We start from the raw sequence: 17,477 nt of genomic DNA, 5'->3' as shown, positions 1-17,477 counted from the left end.
TTTAAAACTTCGGCAATTATACACACAAAAAGTAATATTTTCAAAGGTTTTACTTACTGTGTTTCCTTCCATTTTGAATTTAAATTATATCCGAGTTGAGTAAGAATGTTGCCGTACATAGGAAGGTTGTTCTTGAAATGTAGAAAATAATTTTGAGGTGGTTGTACAAAGTGTAGCGTATTAACTGCACTCTGCTGTGATGTTTTGATTTTTGAGATATTACGATGAAGCCTGAATGGTTAAACAATAATATTATTGTCCCAAACATCAGGGTGTAGGGCCATGTCTCTATCAGTACTTTTTATATTCACTTTGAATGATCGATTGTTTTTATTTTCACGGTTAAGCTTTACATCAATTGGTTCGATACCTGTTTCATTTTTAATGTGGTTAGACAGATCTTCTTCCGATATTGTGTTACAAACCCCTCCTACAAAAATATAAAATTCTCGCACCTACGTTCACCTGCAATGGAGTTTCTGTTTAATGCAATTTTATTTCCAAAAATTGGCTTTATTTTAGGTATTTCAGTTAGGGCTTTACTTACTGCATTGTTTTTTTATTTAACTACCGTAAAGGCACGATCATTTTTTTTCCAGTCCCCTTTTTTTTCAATAATTGGGGGTTGGAGTTGGACCTTTTTAGCAGAGGTGACTCTATTTTGGTTTCTGTTTTCGTATGTTTTTAAACTAGACTCCATAATGGTAGTCTTATCATGAAGGAAACGTAAAGGTATATCATTTATAGTATTTTCAATATTTGCGGAATGATTTTCAATTGAACCAGAAACAAAAGATATTCTAGTATTAAGCGGTTTTTGAGATGATAAATTACTGCAGCTGTTAGAAATCAGCGTGTTTTGATTTTTTTCGATTTTTTTGCACGATTGCCGTATTTCATCAAAATTGACTTGTAATAAGTGTAATTCGTCTCTGATTTTTTTGTTTTCTAATTTGATTGTTTTCACGCACTCGACGAGCTCTTTTAAGGTCGACATATCAAAACTTTTTAAGATCTCGGTGAAAAGAGTTGCTCTTAGATTAAAAATATCAGCTTCTTTTAATTGTAAAAGACCTTGGATGATAACATCTTTCGGATGAGAGCATATTTCTACGATACTATTTAAGTAATATTCACATATATTTTTCGAATTCAAATTTGAGAATATCTCGCTAATTTCTCTTGGAGCCAACTTTTCATTTTATTATAACTTTTTTTTCTTTGTTTTTACTCAGTTAAATAACACGTCCGTTTACCATAAGAACCGTGCAGCAAAAAGAGCATATTTGAATGAATAAACATATAAAAATGAAAAGATGTGCATATAAAAATGAATAACCCTGTAATATTGGGAATATTAGAAACATTAACATAATGTTTGTTTGTGTGTGCCTTCAGACAAATATGCTGTAAGGTGTTGCAACTAAAACTTTTAGTCTGAATGGAAAAAAAATTCCCAATATGAAGTTCAATTGAATAGTTTTTTGTTCAGTAAAGTATATTCATAATGTATCTGGGAAACATATAAATGTATAATAATACATTTATGGGTAAATATATATAATACATACATAATAATATACACAAGTTGTCATGACCCGTAAAATACGGGTCTTGGTAAATTACCTTTTCTATACTTATTCCTTACTTCAATATGTTTTAGTGAGCGGTTGAAAAATAACTGTGTACATATATAAAAACTATACATTGAACTATTCATTGAACTAACAGTTCTATTGAACTAACAGTTCTATTTGTGTTAATAAGTAAAAATGCAAGTTGCTATCAATTATTAAATATGGCAGTAACCATTAGCGAAATTCGAACAATGTTAAAGGAAATGTTTGCGTAGTACAAAAGAGATAAAGTATTACTAATAAAACAATAAGGAGAAAATATCCTTAAACTTATCAGTGCGAACGCAAAAATAACGAGAGACCGACAACAAAAAGCTGAAACAAACATTAATGACAGCATGGAAAAAATTAAACGATTGGAAAAGGATATATTTAATATAAAGGAAAGTTTAAATTTTCACACGGAACTCATTGAGAAAAAGGTCAAAAATAATATTGAATCTATTGAAAAAAAAAGATTTTGTAAAACCGAAGCACATAAAAACTATGAGTTTATTGACTTTAAAAAATAACTTAGAGAAATTGAGGATCGGTCACGAAGAAATAACCTTAGGATTAATGGCATCAAAGAAAATGAAAATGAAATATGGTCTGAAAGTTAAATAAAAGTGAATAAACTTTTTGAGGAGACTCTAGGGGTGGAAAATGTGAGAATTGAACGAGCGCATCGTAGTGGACGCCGAGATGCAAAAACACCAAGCTCAATTATTATTAAGCTGTTAGACTACAAAGATAAGGTAGAAATTTTAAAAAATTCTTCTAAATTAAAGGGTGAAAATATCTACATAAACGAAGATTTTTGCTTTGAAACGAACTTAATAAGAAAAGATCTTAGAGAAAAAATGAAAATTGAGCAGCAGCTGGGAAAATTTGCATACATATCGTATAATAAGCTGATTGTACGCGAGTGGGTGTCTAAGAAAACGAAAGAAATCCCGAATCTGTGTCAGTAAGAGTTAGGGTTTATAACTTTTCTTTTAAATATTGTGAACTATTTTATTAACTTTTTTGCGTTTAAATATGGATGCATTACTTTAAATGGAGGAAAACTTTATAATTAAATTTCTAGATGAAAATGTCGTACTCATTGACGTCGATGACTCTAATAACTTTAATCAAAAAACACTTGAAAGCCAATACTATACAGTTATTGAATCTTCTCAATATTATCAAAAAAATAAAAATAGTTTTTCAATTTTAAACATTAATATTCGAATAATATTAAATAAAAATTTTGAAAATCTTAGGTTTTTGTTGGATGAATTAAAACACGATTTTAAAATTATTTTTCTAACGGAAACTTGGTGTAAGCGTGGTGAAACAAATGCTCAATTTTAACTAATTAATTACTCATCAGTTAACCAACCACATGATTTTGGTGTTGGTGGGGGAGTATGTATTTTTGTTCACAACTCAATTAATTATAATTAACGTCACAATCTCTGTGTAAATGAAAAAGATTGTGAGTCATTATTCATTGATATAATAAATAAAACCACAAAAAAATAATTAAAAATACCACTATAAACCTCAATCTACTTGCTTAAAAAAATTTAAAACTCATCCTAAAACCATTTTTAACAAATATAAATTAAACCCGAAGTCATGCCTACTTAGTTGGAGATTTTAACATAGACCTAACAAACCATGCTTCCAATAATAATATTAACAACTTTATAAATACTCTTCTTCAAAATAATTTAATTCCGACAATAAACAAGCCAACGAGAGTGGCTAACAACTCTTCTACACTTCTAGATGATATACAAACTAATAGCCATCTTAATAACCGTCTTTACACAGGCATAATCAAAACTGACTTATTAGATCATTTCACAACATTCCTAGTTACTAACAATATATTATTTAACAGTATTCCTTCTCAATCCATTATATATAGGCGACAAATCAATGAAAACTTGGTAAAAAAATTTCAAAACCTTTTTAAAGACAAAGTTGATTGGAATTTGGTATTGCAGTCACATGACGTTAACAACGCATATGATCTATTTTTAAATCAATTCTGTAAGCAATATGATCAAGCATTTCCTGAAAAAAAAATTATTGTAAAAACCAAAACTGTTTTAATTCCATGGGGATGTCTAACGGGTTACTAAAATCTTCAAAAAGAAAACAAAAGTTATATGATAAGTACTTGAAAAAAAAACTTATAAAAACAAAATGACGAATGAAAATTATAAAAATATATTTGAAAAAACAAAAAGAAACTCAAAAAAGCTTTATTATGCAAAGCTATTAAGAAAAGCCTCCGGAAACACTAAAAAAACATGGAATGTTATTATAGAAATAATAAGAAAAAATAATTATGCAAGAAACATTCTGCCAATAAAAATAACAATTGATAAAAACACAATTTATGATAAATCAGTTATTGCTGAAAAACTAAACAGCTTCTTTACTTATGCTGGTCCGAATTTGGCATTTAAAATTCCTATGAATTCAACACCATTTGAATCTTATTTAAAAAATTACGATAAAGTTATAGATGAACCTAATTTGAAAACAATTGAATTGCAAACCGCCTTTTTTTACCTTAAAACTAACGAAAGTGCTAAATTTGATAAAATTAACGTTAATGCTCTAAGATCAGTATATAATATAATAGAACCCTCGTTATTTCACATATTTAATCTTTCATTTAAAACAAGTATTGCCCCTGAAAAGCTAAAAATTGCACGAATCACGCCGACATGTAAGTCCGGAGATGACTCCAATATCTCTAATTATAGGACTATATCTATTTTACCTTGTTTTTCAAAATCACTTGAGAGAATAATGTACAATAGGCTTTTTAATCACTTATCAGAAAACGACATGCTGTATTCAAAACAATTTGGTTTCAAAAAAAAAACTCAACGGAGCATGCAGTGATTGAACTAGTCAATCAAATATCAAGTGCATTCAGTAGTAACTACTTTACCTTAGGAGTTTTCATTGATTTGTTAAAAGCTTTCGATATCGTTAATCATAATATACTAATAAAAAAACTTGAATATTATGGTGTAAAAAAATTTCAATTTACTTTGGTTCAAAAGTTGTTTGACCGAAAGAAAACAATTTATAGATTATGAACAAAAACAAACATTTCCGACTGCTATAATTTGTGGGGTTCCCCAGGACTCTATTTTAGGACCACAGTGGTTCCTAGTGTATATTAATGATTTAAATTTAGCTAGTGACCTATTAAATTGCATTATTTTTGCAAATAAATCCAATCTTTTTTATTTCCACAGTGATATTATTATACTATTTGAAACAACAAACAATTACTAAAAGTTAATGAGTGGTTTGAAAGTAATAAACTTTCTCTGTGTGGATAAATGTGGATAAAACCAAATTTATTTCAATAACACTAACATTAAAAGAGGAAACTCAGTAAACTTTCTTGGCGTAATCTTAGATGAACATTTACGTTAGAGTTTACATATAAAAAGTATTGAAAATAAAATATCAAAAATTTAGCAATGATATATAGGACCAAACCATTTTTAAACAGTAGTTCTTTAAAAAGTTTATTTTTCTCTTTTATTCATTGTTATTAAATTTATTGCAATATTGCATGGGCAACTACAAACCATACAAAATTAAAAAAGTTGTACTATAAAAAAAAACTAAATATGAAATTAGTTTTGAATTGTATTTTGGGACAACTTTGTTGTCCCAAAATACAATTCAAAACTAACTTCATATTTAGTTCTTTATAGTGGACCTTACTTGTTGAAAATGTTTCCCAAAATTGTAAATACACATAAAACTAGGATAGAGCAGTTTGAAAATGAATCAAAACAGGCATTCTTACTTATGGATTTTAATATATCCGATTTTAAATGTTTTTTTTTAATTAAAAATTTAAAATACAAAAAATAAATAATACAAAAATTGTCACTGAGTGTATCAACATGTTTTTTTATTACCTTATATATGGTATTACTTCTATCGCGTTTGCTTATTTATTTACGTTATTTCTATGAAGTAGACTAATTTATTTATGTTATTTCTATGGTTTATATTAATTTATTTACTTTTTATTTTTAACTCTTAGTTTAAATTTTTAAGTTTTAAGCAAATGATAATATCTTATTTATTTTTTCTTATTCACTTGATCTTACTCTTTCGTTAAATTTTTATTCTTTAAATTTTTCTTTAAAAGACAACGAATTGCTAACTATTTCACTTTTATATTTTAATTTTTTTTTTATAAATAGTTTGTCAACTATAGATATTCAAATATTATGGTTTTTGTAAATGCGTGAGAATAGGGCTCCTGATAAGGCTAAATTAGTCTTCTTCTTGCCCCGCCACATTAAAACCTTACACTCTCTCATGACATACGCGCCACAAATTTCTAACGGTGTATTCATGTTTTTGGAAATCTTAAAAAGCTTTTAATAAATACTTTCCCTTTTGTTTGTTATAGTACTTAATATCTTTATATGTGTTAAGCACATAACATCTATAGACCTTTAAAAAAGCTTTACTTTGTATTCTAGAAAATTGGAAAAGACATAAAAAAAATTAGGTGTGAAAACGAGAGGATTTAAACCCACACGAAGCACTTCAGCCACTTTGGCATGCTATAATATTATCTTTTAACACTGTTTAATAAACAAAAGACTTATTAAACTTTAAAAACGACATATAAATGCTTAATAAGAATGCATATAATTCAAAATTAAACAAATATTGCCGCAATAAAATTTTCAAGTAAAAGTAAATCTGTAACATTTGATATACCGTCATACTTGGGCTACTTGGACCCGAATTTGATACGTGTTTGATGTTTGTGGTTTTCTCTCATATTTATGTCAATGTAAAAAAACTTGTTGTTGCTAATTCATGAAACTTATTAATTAGTAATGATGATTGTAGATAAAAAAATATTTGGGTAGACTTCGGTTACCGTTTTTTTGGGAGATGTAAAAAGCCCTACCCCTTTTGAGGTATTCGGCAAGTCTCTCGGATAGCTGATGATGTCTTCTAATAAAGGCTTTTACCCATTCAACACCTGTGAGATTTTCATTGAAACATTGAAGATCACTCCCTAATCGATCTAGACAGGATTTCACAATAATTTGAAGATCAAATGACGTCAGTGGGTAGCCAAAAGTTGAAACTTCATTCAAGTGATCACAAAATGATAGTTCATCTTCAGGCGTGAAGACAGCTGGATGCCTTGCATGTTTTTTTGTGATAGTAAGGCTTTAATTTTTATTTTTATTTATCAAAATAATAAAAATTAAAGGTTCAGTTGCTACATTTTGTAGCAACTGATACTTCTTTCAGGAAATGTTGTTAAATAAGTTTTAACTTTTTTGGTTATGTCTAGATAGACAAAAGTTTTACACTAAATTTTTACCATTATTGTAGTTTCTTTTAAACAAAATTTTTTGATTAATTCTTTCAAAAAAAATTAACCTTTTTTTTTAAATGTTACTTGATTTGAGTAAGTGTATAATTAACTTATTTCCTTTATACCAAATAACTCTAAAAAAAAAAACAAAGAAATAAACATTTTATTTTTTTGGGTTCAAGTAACCTCAGTTAGCTCAATTAGCCCCGCCTGACGGTAATTTTTAAATTTACATAATTTGAAGTTTACATCAGATATAAGCATAGATTTTTGTTCACACAGATAAAATACAAATAATGAGCGATTGTGGTTTCAAATGCCGAATAGCTTTATAACTTTAAAGATATTTTTATTTACACACTTATTAGCAAATTAACAAAACATAACAATTTTTATTAGTTTCCAACTATATGTGTATATTGATCTAACATGTAATCTGATTAATTTAAAAAAAGTAATCGAATTAAAAAAGGAAAAAATACACCGCAGGAATTCAATTTTTTTATACATAATGAAACAAAATACATAGAGAAAAGTTAATTTTACAAAAAAAAATTTAACTAAATTTGCATTATCAATTATTACCAATTGGCAGATTAACCAACTACAAAAAACTAATTATTGATGCAGCGTATTTTTTTTCCCATCACTCTCCTCATTCGTTACTTTATACAGAATCAACACACTATACAAAAATGAAGAAAAAAGAAAGGTGGCGGAGTGTGTGTGTGGGGGGGGGGGTGGATGGGGGTGGAGGGAGCGGGGAGCTTTTGCCCTAAATTTAAGTTCACACCTTAAGTGCGTTATAAGATATGGGCCCTCTGTTTAATCTGCAATAAGCTGAAAAAGCATTGTTAGATGTCTTAATTTAAGAAAAAAAAAATTAAGACATGATAAAAGTAGCTGTTGATGCTTTTCTAGAGCATCGTTAAGAATAGTCAAAATCTGTAAGAAAAGACATTTATTGCAAAGACAATTACCTATTACACGATATAAAAATAATATAGCAGCTATCGGTGCAAACAAACTTTGCAATTTGATCAGAAAATAAAATTATTCTTACATTGATTGCGATAAACTAATTTCTTTTTAAACTATTAGCTAATGATCAACATAGCAAACTTTAAACAAATAAAACTTACTAAGTTTAAACCATATTTTACCAGTAGACAAAGTAAATATATGATAGTTGGTAGAGCACCGAAGTTTAACTAAAGAAATAAAGTAGCAACTAAATTTGCAATGCGATGCGTATTTTACCTAGTTGTCGCAGAGCCTGATTTCTTTCATTTCGATTACTATTTATTTCAGCTCGGATAGGTTCCTCTCTTTCATTTCGACGACGATTTATCTCAGCTCGCCTAACCTGGTTTCTTTCATTTTGAGAAAGTCTAATAATTTCACTTCTTAAATTATCAGACATAATTAAGCATCAAATAAGTAAAAACAATAATTAAAATAATAAAAGTTGAACTTTAGTTTTTAGATTGAACTTTGAGTTTTCTTACTTAAACTTATCCAAAATTCAGTGTAAGCAAATAAAACATAGCATAATATAATAATCTAATTCTATTCTACCTCTACTATTAGTTATATTTAAATTAAATGTTTTAAAATAATTTAACAATGTAAAGATAACATATTTCTATCAAAAACTTCAACTAAAGTTGTAAAAAAATTGATATAACCTTTTTAACTGAGTAATGTAATATTTAAGGTAGTTCTTATTTATTATTGACAAAATATTACAAGTATTTAAATAAAAAAACAAAAAGTAATTAAAAATGTTATTAATTTTTTACAGATAAATACTCATAAATAAAGCAAATTAAAAAAATTATAATACCTCTCTGCTCAGCAAGCACTGCTAGCATTGAACGGTGAAATGTAATTGTCCATCTTAAAATCCCTTTCATTACTTTAAAATGTATTTAGTGCAAAAATTGCAATAAGTAAATACAAAACTAATAAATGAAAACCTCTAATTTTATGAAGAGTTTGACCTTTGAAAAGAGCATCGTCTTCTAGAGTCATCATCGTCTGCTAATTTTTGCAAATAAAAATTACAGATTGATATACTTTAAACAAAATTGACTAAGGACTTCAATTGTGTAATTATTAAATGTGTGAATTAAATAAATTACCTGACTTTTAATGTTACCATACTAATTTAAAAATAACAACAGGTTTATCCTTTACTATAAAAGTTATCAAATTAAAATCTTTCCGACCTTATTACTAATTAAGCTGATGAATAAAAGTTTTTTATCTTAATACTGATTAAGCAGATATTAATATATTATAAAGATTAAGAAGATAATAGATTACCTCATCACTTGACCAAAATTATAAAGAGAAATATTAAAAGGCCAAGCCTGCTAAACCTTCTTTAAAAAATTCAGTATGAACGCGCTTGAATGAGTAACAGCAACAGCAGCATTAAGTTTAGCAATAATATATAGGGGTTCTATCTCTAATCGTAGTCATTTAAATTAGATGTTTTAAAATAATAGCAATGTGTAAAGTATGTCGTAATATATTGTAATATATTTCCATCAAGAACTTAAACTAAAGTTATAAATGAATTGATATAATCTTTTTAACTGAATAATGTTATATATTTAAGGTTGTTATTATTAATTATTGACAAAATATTATTAGTATTTAATCAAAAAAACAATAAAAAGTAATTTAAAAAGTTATAAAATTTTTATGGATAAAAACTCTTAATTAAAGCAAATTGAAAAAATTATAAGGTATGCCTGCTCAGCAAGTACTGTTAGCATTGAATGATAAAATTTAATCCTCCATCATTAGATTCCTTTCATTACTTTGAAATGCATTCAATGCAAGATTTGCAATTAATAAGTAAATATAAAACTAATAATAGAAAACCTCTATAAACAATCATACATTTGCTTCAAGTGAAGAAACTTGGAAACATTAAAATATTATTATGGAGAAAACATTCTCTATACAAAAAATCCTAAAAACTTTATGAAAGTTCTTATGAAAACTTGTGTTATAACACTTTGTATACTTCCCTTTATAGAAAAACAATAAATTTAAGCTAAACATGTTTAATGAAGAAGTAAATAACAAAGTAGAATAAGTAGTAATAAAAAGTAAAATAAAAAAGAAATAATAAAGAAACTCTTATATGTTTAAATGGGGAGAAGCTATTAGTAAAAAGAAAGCCCGTTTTTTAACAAAATTTATTTATCATTAAAAGCATAATTTGTTAACAAAAAAAGAATATATTTTTTAAATAAACTTTTTATTAAATTAACAAAATACAAATTGTTAACAAAAAGGAACAAAGTATATATCTTTTTAACAAAATTTAACAAAAAGTAACAGTATATTAATATTTAGTGAAGTATATATTTTTTTAAGTAAAATTTACTTATAACTATAAATATTAAAAAAATTATAGATATTAAAAAACCATATTTCTTTTCAAAAAATTTTTTAAATACATTCTTTCAAGAATATTTTTCAACATCTTTTTATGATTACATTAACTAAAAAGAGATTTATGTGTTTCATCATGCCACCACTTGGCTAGTCAAAACTCTTGCTGCAAACTAAGCCAAGGCACAACAATATGAAACCTTGCAAACAACATAATACGCACTTACAAACTAAACACATAACATTACAACACATAACAAACGTAGAAACACTTCACATATAAAAGATATTTACATACTTCCAAAATGAAAACGCATATAACCTTAACACATATAAACACATAATAAATAAAACATAAATATAAATATATAAATTAAGAAAAATATATAAATTTAAAACAATTATAAAATACAACCTTATTTTTGTAATATTTATTTAAAGACATACCTTGTAATAAATGTTTAACAACTTAAAAAAAAAAAGATCAAACGACCTGGCTTTTTATATTATAAAAGCAGACAGATTTTCTTTAAAATAAGCTATTAAACAACCTTATTTTTCAACATGTAACATAGAGTTGACCGTGTAAGATGCAAGGGTTTGGAGATAAACAATAACTTTACGAAGAGTTTGATCTTTTTATCTTTGAAAAGAGCATCGACTTCAAGAGTCATCATTGTTTTCTAATTTTTAAAAATAAAAACTACAGTCTAATATACTTTAAATACAATTGACAAGTGACTTAAATTGTGTTATCATTAAAAAGCATGAATTAAATAACTTACCTGACTTTAAAAGTTGCTACACTAATTTAAAAGTAACATAAGGTTTATCCAGGGCTGGTTCAAGAATTTTTTTGGCATATGCAAGATTATGATATGGCGCCCCCTATCATAAAAAATTAACCAATGGAACAAAAAGTCATTAAGTAACAAACCATTATCGCCTTAAGTTTAGTGAAGTCTTTCAAAAATAAAGCGTTTTCAATTATACCAAGACCTGGAGTTCGATTGCTAATGGCCATTCACATAGACGGTCATAAGAGTCAATCAAAGGTAATTTTGATAATCTTTAATTAAGAAAAAAACTACATTTTCCCCTGGCCAATAATACCGGGAGGGTAAGCAAAATTCTCAATGCTACATATGCATTAGGAATAATGTCAATCAAACGGTTTTTTTGCAATGTAAGACAGCATTAGGGCAGCTATTGTTCGGCAACATTTGAAATAAGATTAAAATCTAACCAAATAGTTCATTCCTTTGATGCCACTCTTACCATTAGCTGTCAAAGTGAATGCAGATTTTTGCACTTTTCTTTAATTGAATCTGTTTAATTTTTTTTTTTTTCAGGAATTTGAAATGTTTGCTGTGATTTTCCATCTGTTTAAATCATTCTGCCGAAGAACTAATTGCAGTACGTAAACTACAAAAAAAAAAGTTTAATCTTTACTTTCATAAAAAATTGCCTTTTGACCTTGATCACAACTTCATCCGAGAATTTTGGATATATGTAGAGTGTTTCGGCCAGTTCCATTGCATTTGTAGTAACACTATACAGTCCATAATCCGATCTCATATTCTTCAATAAAGTCTCGACACTTTCATGTAGCTTCAAAACAATCTGCAAATAAACAGTCTTCACCTGAAGTGTTTTGCTTACAAAATTAAATTCGAACAAGACATCATACCAAGTGAAAAATAGCAGAGGAGTTTGATATCTGTAGTTTTCTTGGCAATTTCCATAGCAGCACATTTTCCAAAACCATCAATTTTGGAATTTAATGTGGATTCATAAACAGCGTTTTAAACTACATCAATATGGTATTGCAAAGGTGTCTATCCTGCTCTCCCAACGGGTTTTACTTAGAGGTTTTACATTCAAATCTTTTACTCGATTTGGTAATATACTCCATTTTTGGGTTGATCCAAAAAAAAGTTATAATTTTCTTGAATATTGCTGAAAAGGTTAACAGCTACAGTGCAGGAAAGTGCTGCATTACTGACAACAAAGTATAGTAAATGGCTTCCACAAAAAGAAAAAAAAGCTTGTGAGTAAAAGGTCAAGGATACTTTTTTGTACGTTTAAATTCTTTCAATTCATGTTTGAGTCTTTATCATAACCTTGGCCACACACATTTTGTGATGATATTCTTTTTTGAAAGTTCATCTAACAAGCGAGCAGTCAACCTTTGCCCAAATGTAAAAGAGACCTGAACAAATTTAAGAAAATGTTTCTTTACTTTTTCTTCTTCTCCTAAAACTGCATAGACAAACCGAACTACAAGTGACATTTGTTCTTTACAACTTACGTCAAGAATGCATTCCAAAATTATAGGACAATACAAAGCCTTCTGCAGTTTGCACAAGATTAACTTAGTAACTTTGCTGGAGAGACAACAACTAAACTCAATTTGATTTTTTTTGCTTAAATAATACACACGAGTTTCCCAACGTACATAATCAGAACAGTGTCAAATTTTGAAATGCGTTGAGCAGGTTTTTAAAAGTTTTTATTGTTTCTATTGAATAACTATCAGAAATGTCTATTATATCTTAAGACTGTGAATTTTCCCCTGACGTCATCTGCTCTTAACGTACAAATTGTTTCTGTTTGTTATAAATTATAAAATTGGTTAAAAGAACAATTAAAAATCAACATCAAGAAACAAATATTTTAAAAATAGAACCAACAGTTATTAAGACCTAAATAACAGTAATTGATTATCTCTTTAAATTATTATTATTTTGTTTCTATTAAATAACTTGATATAACCCCCGGAATTCGGGTAGGCATTCGGCAATGCTGACCTAACTGCCGACCTCATTTCTATGTTTCATGGTAGGACCTTTGTATCAAATAATTTTTGTCGACATGATGTCGACCTCTTTTGATTGAAAAGATTAAAGTTGATTGAAATTGATTGAAAGATTGAAGTCGGCAAATTATTGCCGACTTCAATCTTTGATATCAAATCTTACTTGCAATTGATGCTGATTACCGTATGGATCTTGTTCTTTCTACCTAAAAAAAATTTAATCAATGTCTTTGCTTGTTTTTTGTATTCTCGCTCCATATCTGATTAGTGTTTACTATAAAAGAAACCTGTTGGTTTCTTTTTTTGCGATGACTCACAAACTTATTCTTTTAAATAAATAACTAATTACGACTTTTTTCTGCAAATCCTTTTTAATTGAAGTGCAGAGCATATACATGTAAATCAATAATTTATAATATATACTTGACGCCCCTTCATTTAAACTTATGATTTCAGTAAACATTTAACATACAAACAACACGATTTAAATAAATATATAACTCACAAACATATAAAACACAGAAAATAACTAACCAGTATTCCTTAATAAAACTACTTTTTCATTGAAGTGGTGAGCAAAAATGAAAAAATTAATAGTCTAGGATATAAAGATTGGCGCCTCTAATATAGTCCTTGCGCTGGCCTGGGGTTTATCCTTTACTACAGAAGTAATCAAATTAAAAAGTTTTCTATCTTATTACTAATTAAGCTGATGAAGCCATGTTTTTGATCTTATTACTGATTAATCAGATATTAACAGATTATAAAGATTTAATCTTATTGCATGGTCAAAAAAATAAAGAGAAATTTTAAAACCTAATTCAGTGGTCAAAAATATAAAGGGAAATATTATAAGGCCAAGCATGCTAAATCAACACGAATGAGTAACAGCACCAGCGTTTAGTTCAGCGGCAGCACCAGTGTTTAGTTCAGCAAAAATATAAAGTGATAAGCAATAATGATTTCGAGTTAATTTTTGTTAAAAAATGTAAAAAAAGTAGAGTATGAAATTTGTAGGAAGACGTTATATTGGTTTCAGTTAAACTCAATGATTGCGAACTCAGATAAATTCCAATTTCTTTTAGTTGGTTTAAAAAACACAAAAAATCTACCGCTAAAAATAGGTAATTTGAGGGTTTTTTGCCTCCGATAAGGAGACAAAAAACCCGATAAGACTACTTGGTATTACAATTGATAAAGATCTAAAGTTTGGGAAACACATTAAACAGTTATGCAGTAAAAATAATGGTAAACGTTTTGCCATATCACTCATAAGAAATTTTTTATCTCGTGATAAATCTATTTTGCTTTTTAATGCTTTTATTTTGTCAAACTTTTTTTATTGTCCTCTAATTTGGCTGTTTTGTTTAGAAAAAGATGACAAACAAATAAATAGAATTCATAAAAAAGCTCTAATTATATTCTATAAAAGATTTAATTTGTCTCTGGATGAATTATTAAATTTTGACAATAGTCCAAGAATCCATCTAAAATAACTAGGGATTTCTTATAATGGAAACTTTTTAATCTATTATTTGTCTTAATCCAATATTTATGAAAAACCTTTCTGCTATAAAATAAACTTACGAATAAACTCCGTTGCAGCAAAAACTCAATCTACCTCTTAAATACCTCCTAAAGGCTCCATATTTAATGATTCATGCTGTACGTTAAATAAAGCCACCTTGCTCTGGAACACTCTTAATAGTAAGGCCATGTCGGCAAAAAGTCTTGAGGTGTTCAAAAGACATATCAAGATTTGGTAAGGTAATAATTGCGATTGCAAAATTAGTTGTTTTTAAAATTTTGTTTTATTTTATACTGACCTCTATCTTTAGCTAAGATTGTATTATTATAAATATTTTTTCTTAAATTGAAACCATTGTAAATTTTCACGACATTTTTTTTTATGAGACAATTGGATTTTTTTAATGACATTTATATGTGTCTACAAAGTTAAATGTGTTGATTCAAATTAGTTTTAGTGCTAACTAAAACTAATTTAAATCATGTAAAAATCAACTTGAAATAAAGTTTTTAATTTAAAAAAAAACAACCTTACTTAGCATATATCACATATTCTAACCTGAGTTAAAAACTTTTAATTATTTTTTTAGTGTGTAAAATTGTGAATTTTTGCTTAATTATAATCATGAGTTTTTAATCCCTAGTTCATGATTGTTAATTGGTTACTTTCAATGGCAAGAAGGGGCGGTAGAAAACAAAAGTAAATCGCAGATTCCGCATCATTTAATATTTTTTCTCCTCTTTTTTCTCTACGACTTTTGAATCAGCTAAAGAAGTTTTGATTTTGTTTTGATATGTGCAATATAGATAATTTCTTTATCTTAATTTATATTAAAATAATTAGGATATTTATTATATTAAAAGGGAATGAGAAAAGAACATAAAACGCACGCCGATTCTTCAATGCAAACCCATCTTTCATTGGCAGTATCAAAATTGGACGCACTTGAAAACAAAATTACGTTAACATTAAATACGTTTGAAAATAAAATTGCGTCAAAAGTGAATGCACTTGAAAATAAAATTATGTTAACAGTAAATGCACTTGAAAATAAAATTATGTCAAAAGTAGAATCACTTGAAACCAAAATTGCGGCGAAAACGGTTGCACTTGAAAATAAAGTTACCTCGAAAGTAGAATCATTTGAAAACAAAAATGCTACAGAAGTTGTTGCACTTGAAAATAAAATTATGTCAAAAGTAGAATCACTTGAAACCAAAATTGCGTCAAAAGCGGTTGCACTTGAAAATAAAATTACATCAACAGTGGATGCACTTAAAAATGAACTTATTTTAAAAGTGGATGCACAACAAGATAAAATTATGTTACATGAGAAAAATTTGGAAGTAATAAAGGCCTTCCTCGCAGCCGAAACGGTAAGAAAATGATTTAAATAAAAATGTGTTTTAAAGTAAATAAAAAAATAATATAAAAAGTTAACAAAAAATATATGTAACAATCAATTACTTACTAATTGCATCCAGCCGTGAATGTGTTTTGGTCAGAGTTGAAAAGTAAAACTTATAATTTTTATAAAACTTATAAAACTTTATATTTTTTCATCATCCGGCATAATTATATTTCTTTCCTCCTCAATCTGGAGCAAATCATTCTCCAAACTAGCAATTACCCTGCTACTTGTCAAAACAGCAGCATTATACTTAGTTTTGAGTTGCCTTAACTTATGCATTTCATATAATTTCAAAGCCTTTTTTTCAGCTTGAAAGTTACAAATCTGGTCGTAATTTTTTTTTGTGAGAGTTTTTTCAGATTTCGTATTTCTGTCCTTTAATTATTTTTTCTTTCTGTGTAACATTTTGTTTTAGAACACATAATTGATTTGGCATGCTGTTTAATTCAGCTCTTAATAGTGATATCTTGTTACGACGTTCTTTGTAAGAGTACCTACCTCTTAGTTTTTGTTTTATAGGGCTTAATTTCTCTCTAAGTACATGTTTAGTTATGCTTCGTTCATTGTAACCTGCAGATGTTGTGGTCCACTAGTTAAAGGTGATAAAACATTCATATTGGTATGTGAAACATCTGAGGAGCCTGATAATAATACAATGTTAGGCTAACTTGATATATCGCTTAAAAAAGATTTATTGCAAAAGTCAAAAAAACGTTTACTGTCCCGGTTAAAATTTTTAGCCCAATTCAATGATTTATTTATGAGACTCCTAACCTGATTCTATCTTAAATCTATCTTAAAATTTTTAGTGACTTGTTGAGATGTTTTGAAAAACGAATCTTTATTTTTTGAAAATAATAGAATAGTATGTACATTTTTACAAACTGTATTACACACTGTATTAGTCAATGTCTATTTTTGACAATTCAAATTAATTAAATACTTTTTGCTTTTACCATAAAACACAAACTTCCTTTTTGCCCCATGATAGCAAGAAGAGCAAGAAGAAAAAAAGTTTAATTTTGATAAATAAAAAAATTAACATATTTAAATAATGGTAAATATTTATACCATTTAGTACAATTAAATAATCGATATCCAACATCATTATTGTTATTAATAGTACATTCCACCCCTCCTCACTGTGAGTGTACCGCATTATTGAAGCTTATAACAGTTATCTAATAGGAGTATTGTATTGAGGTGTCTGAGTATGCTTTTTTTCAGTGAAATTTGGCAGGCAGTAAGAAAAAAGGTTTTTAAAGTTAAGAGAATATATTAGAAAAATAAACCAGCAT

At 27.6% G+C, this 17,477-nt stretch overlaps 1 protein-coding gene across 3 annotated transcripts in view; it reads left to right on the top strand.

Annotated features, from left to right (window-relative positions):
- LOC136083867 (TNF receptor-associated factor 3-like) overlaps positions 1–17,477 on the top strand; it is a 114,532-nt gene that overhangs the window by 83,328 nt on the left and 13,727 nt on the right. For all 3 annotated transcript variants that reach the window (XM_065803773.1, XM_065803772.1, XM_065803774.1), the window contains one exon: positions 15,632–16,144. In XM_065803773.1, the coding sequence (XP_065659845.1) occupies positions 15,632–16,144 (513 nt within the window). The remainder of the gene's footprint in view (positions 1–15,631; positions 16,145–17,477) is intronic.

This window comes from Hydra vulgaris, chromosome 08 (assembly GCF_038396675.1).
Source record: "Hydra vulgaris chromosome 08, alternate assembly HydraT2T_AEP".
Classification (NCBI taxonomy): Eukaryota; Metazoa; Cnidaria; class Hydrozoa; order Anthoathecata; family Hydridae; genus Hydra; species Hydra vulgaris.
Note: the sequence above shows the minus strand (reverse complement) of the source record. Positions and strands in the feature narration are given on the sequence as shown.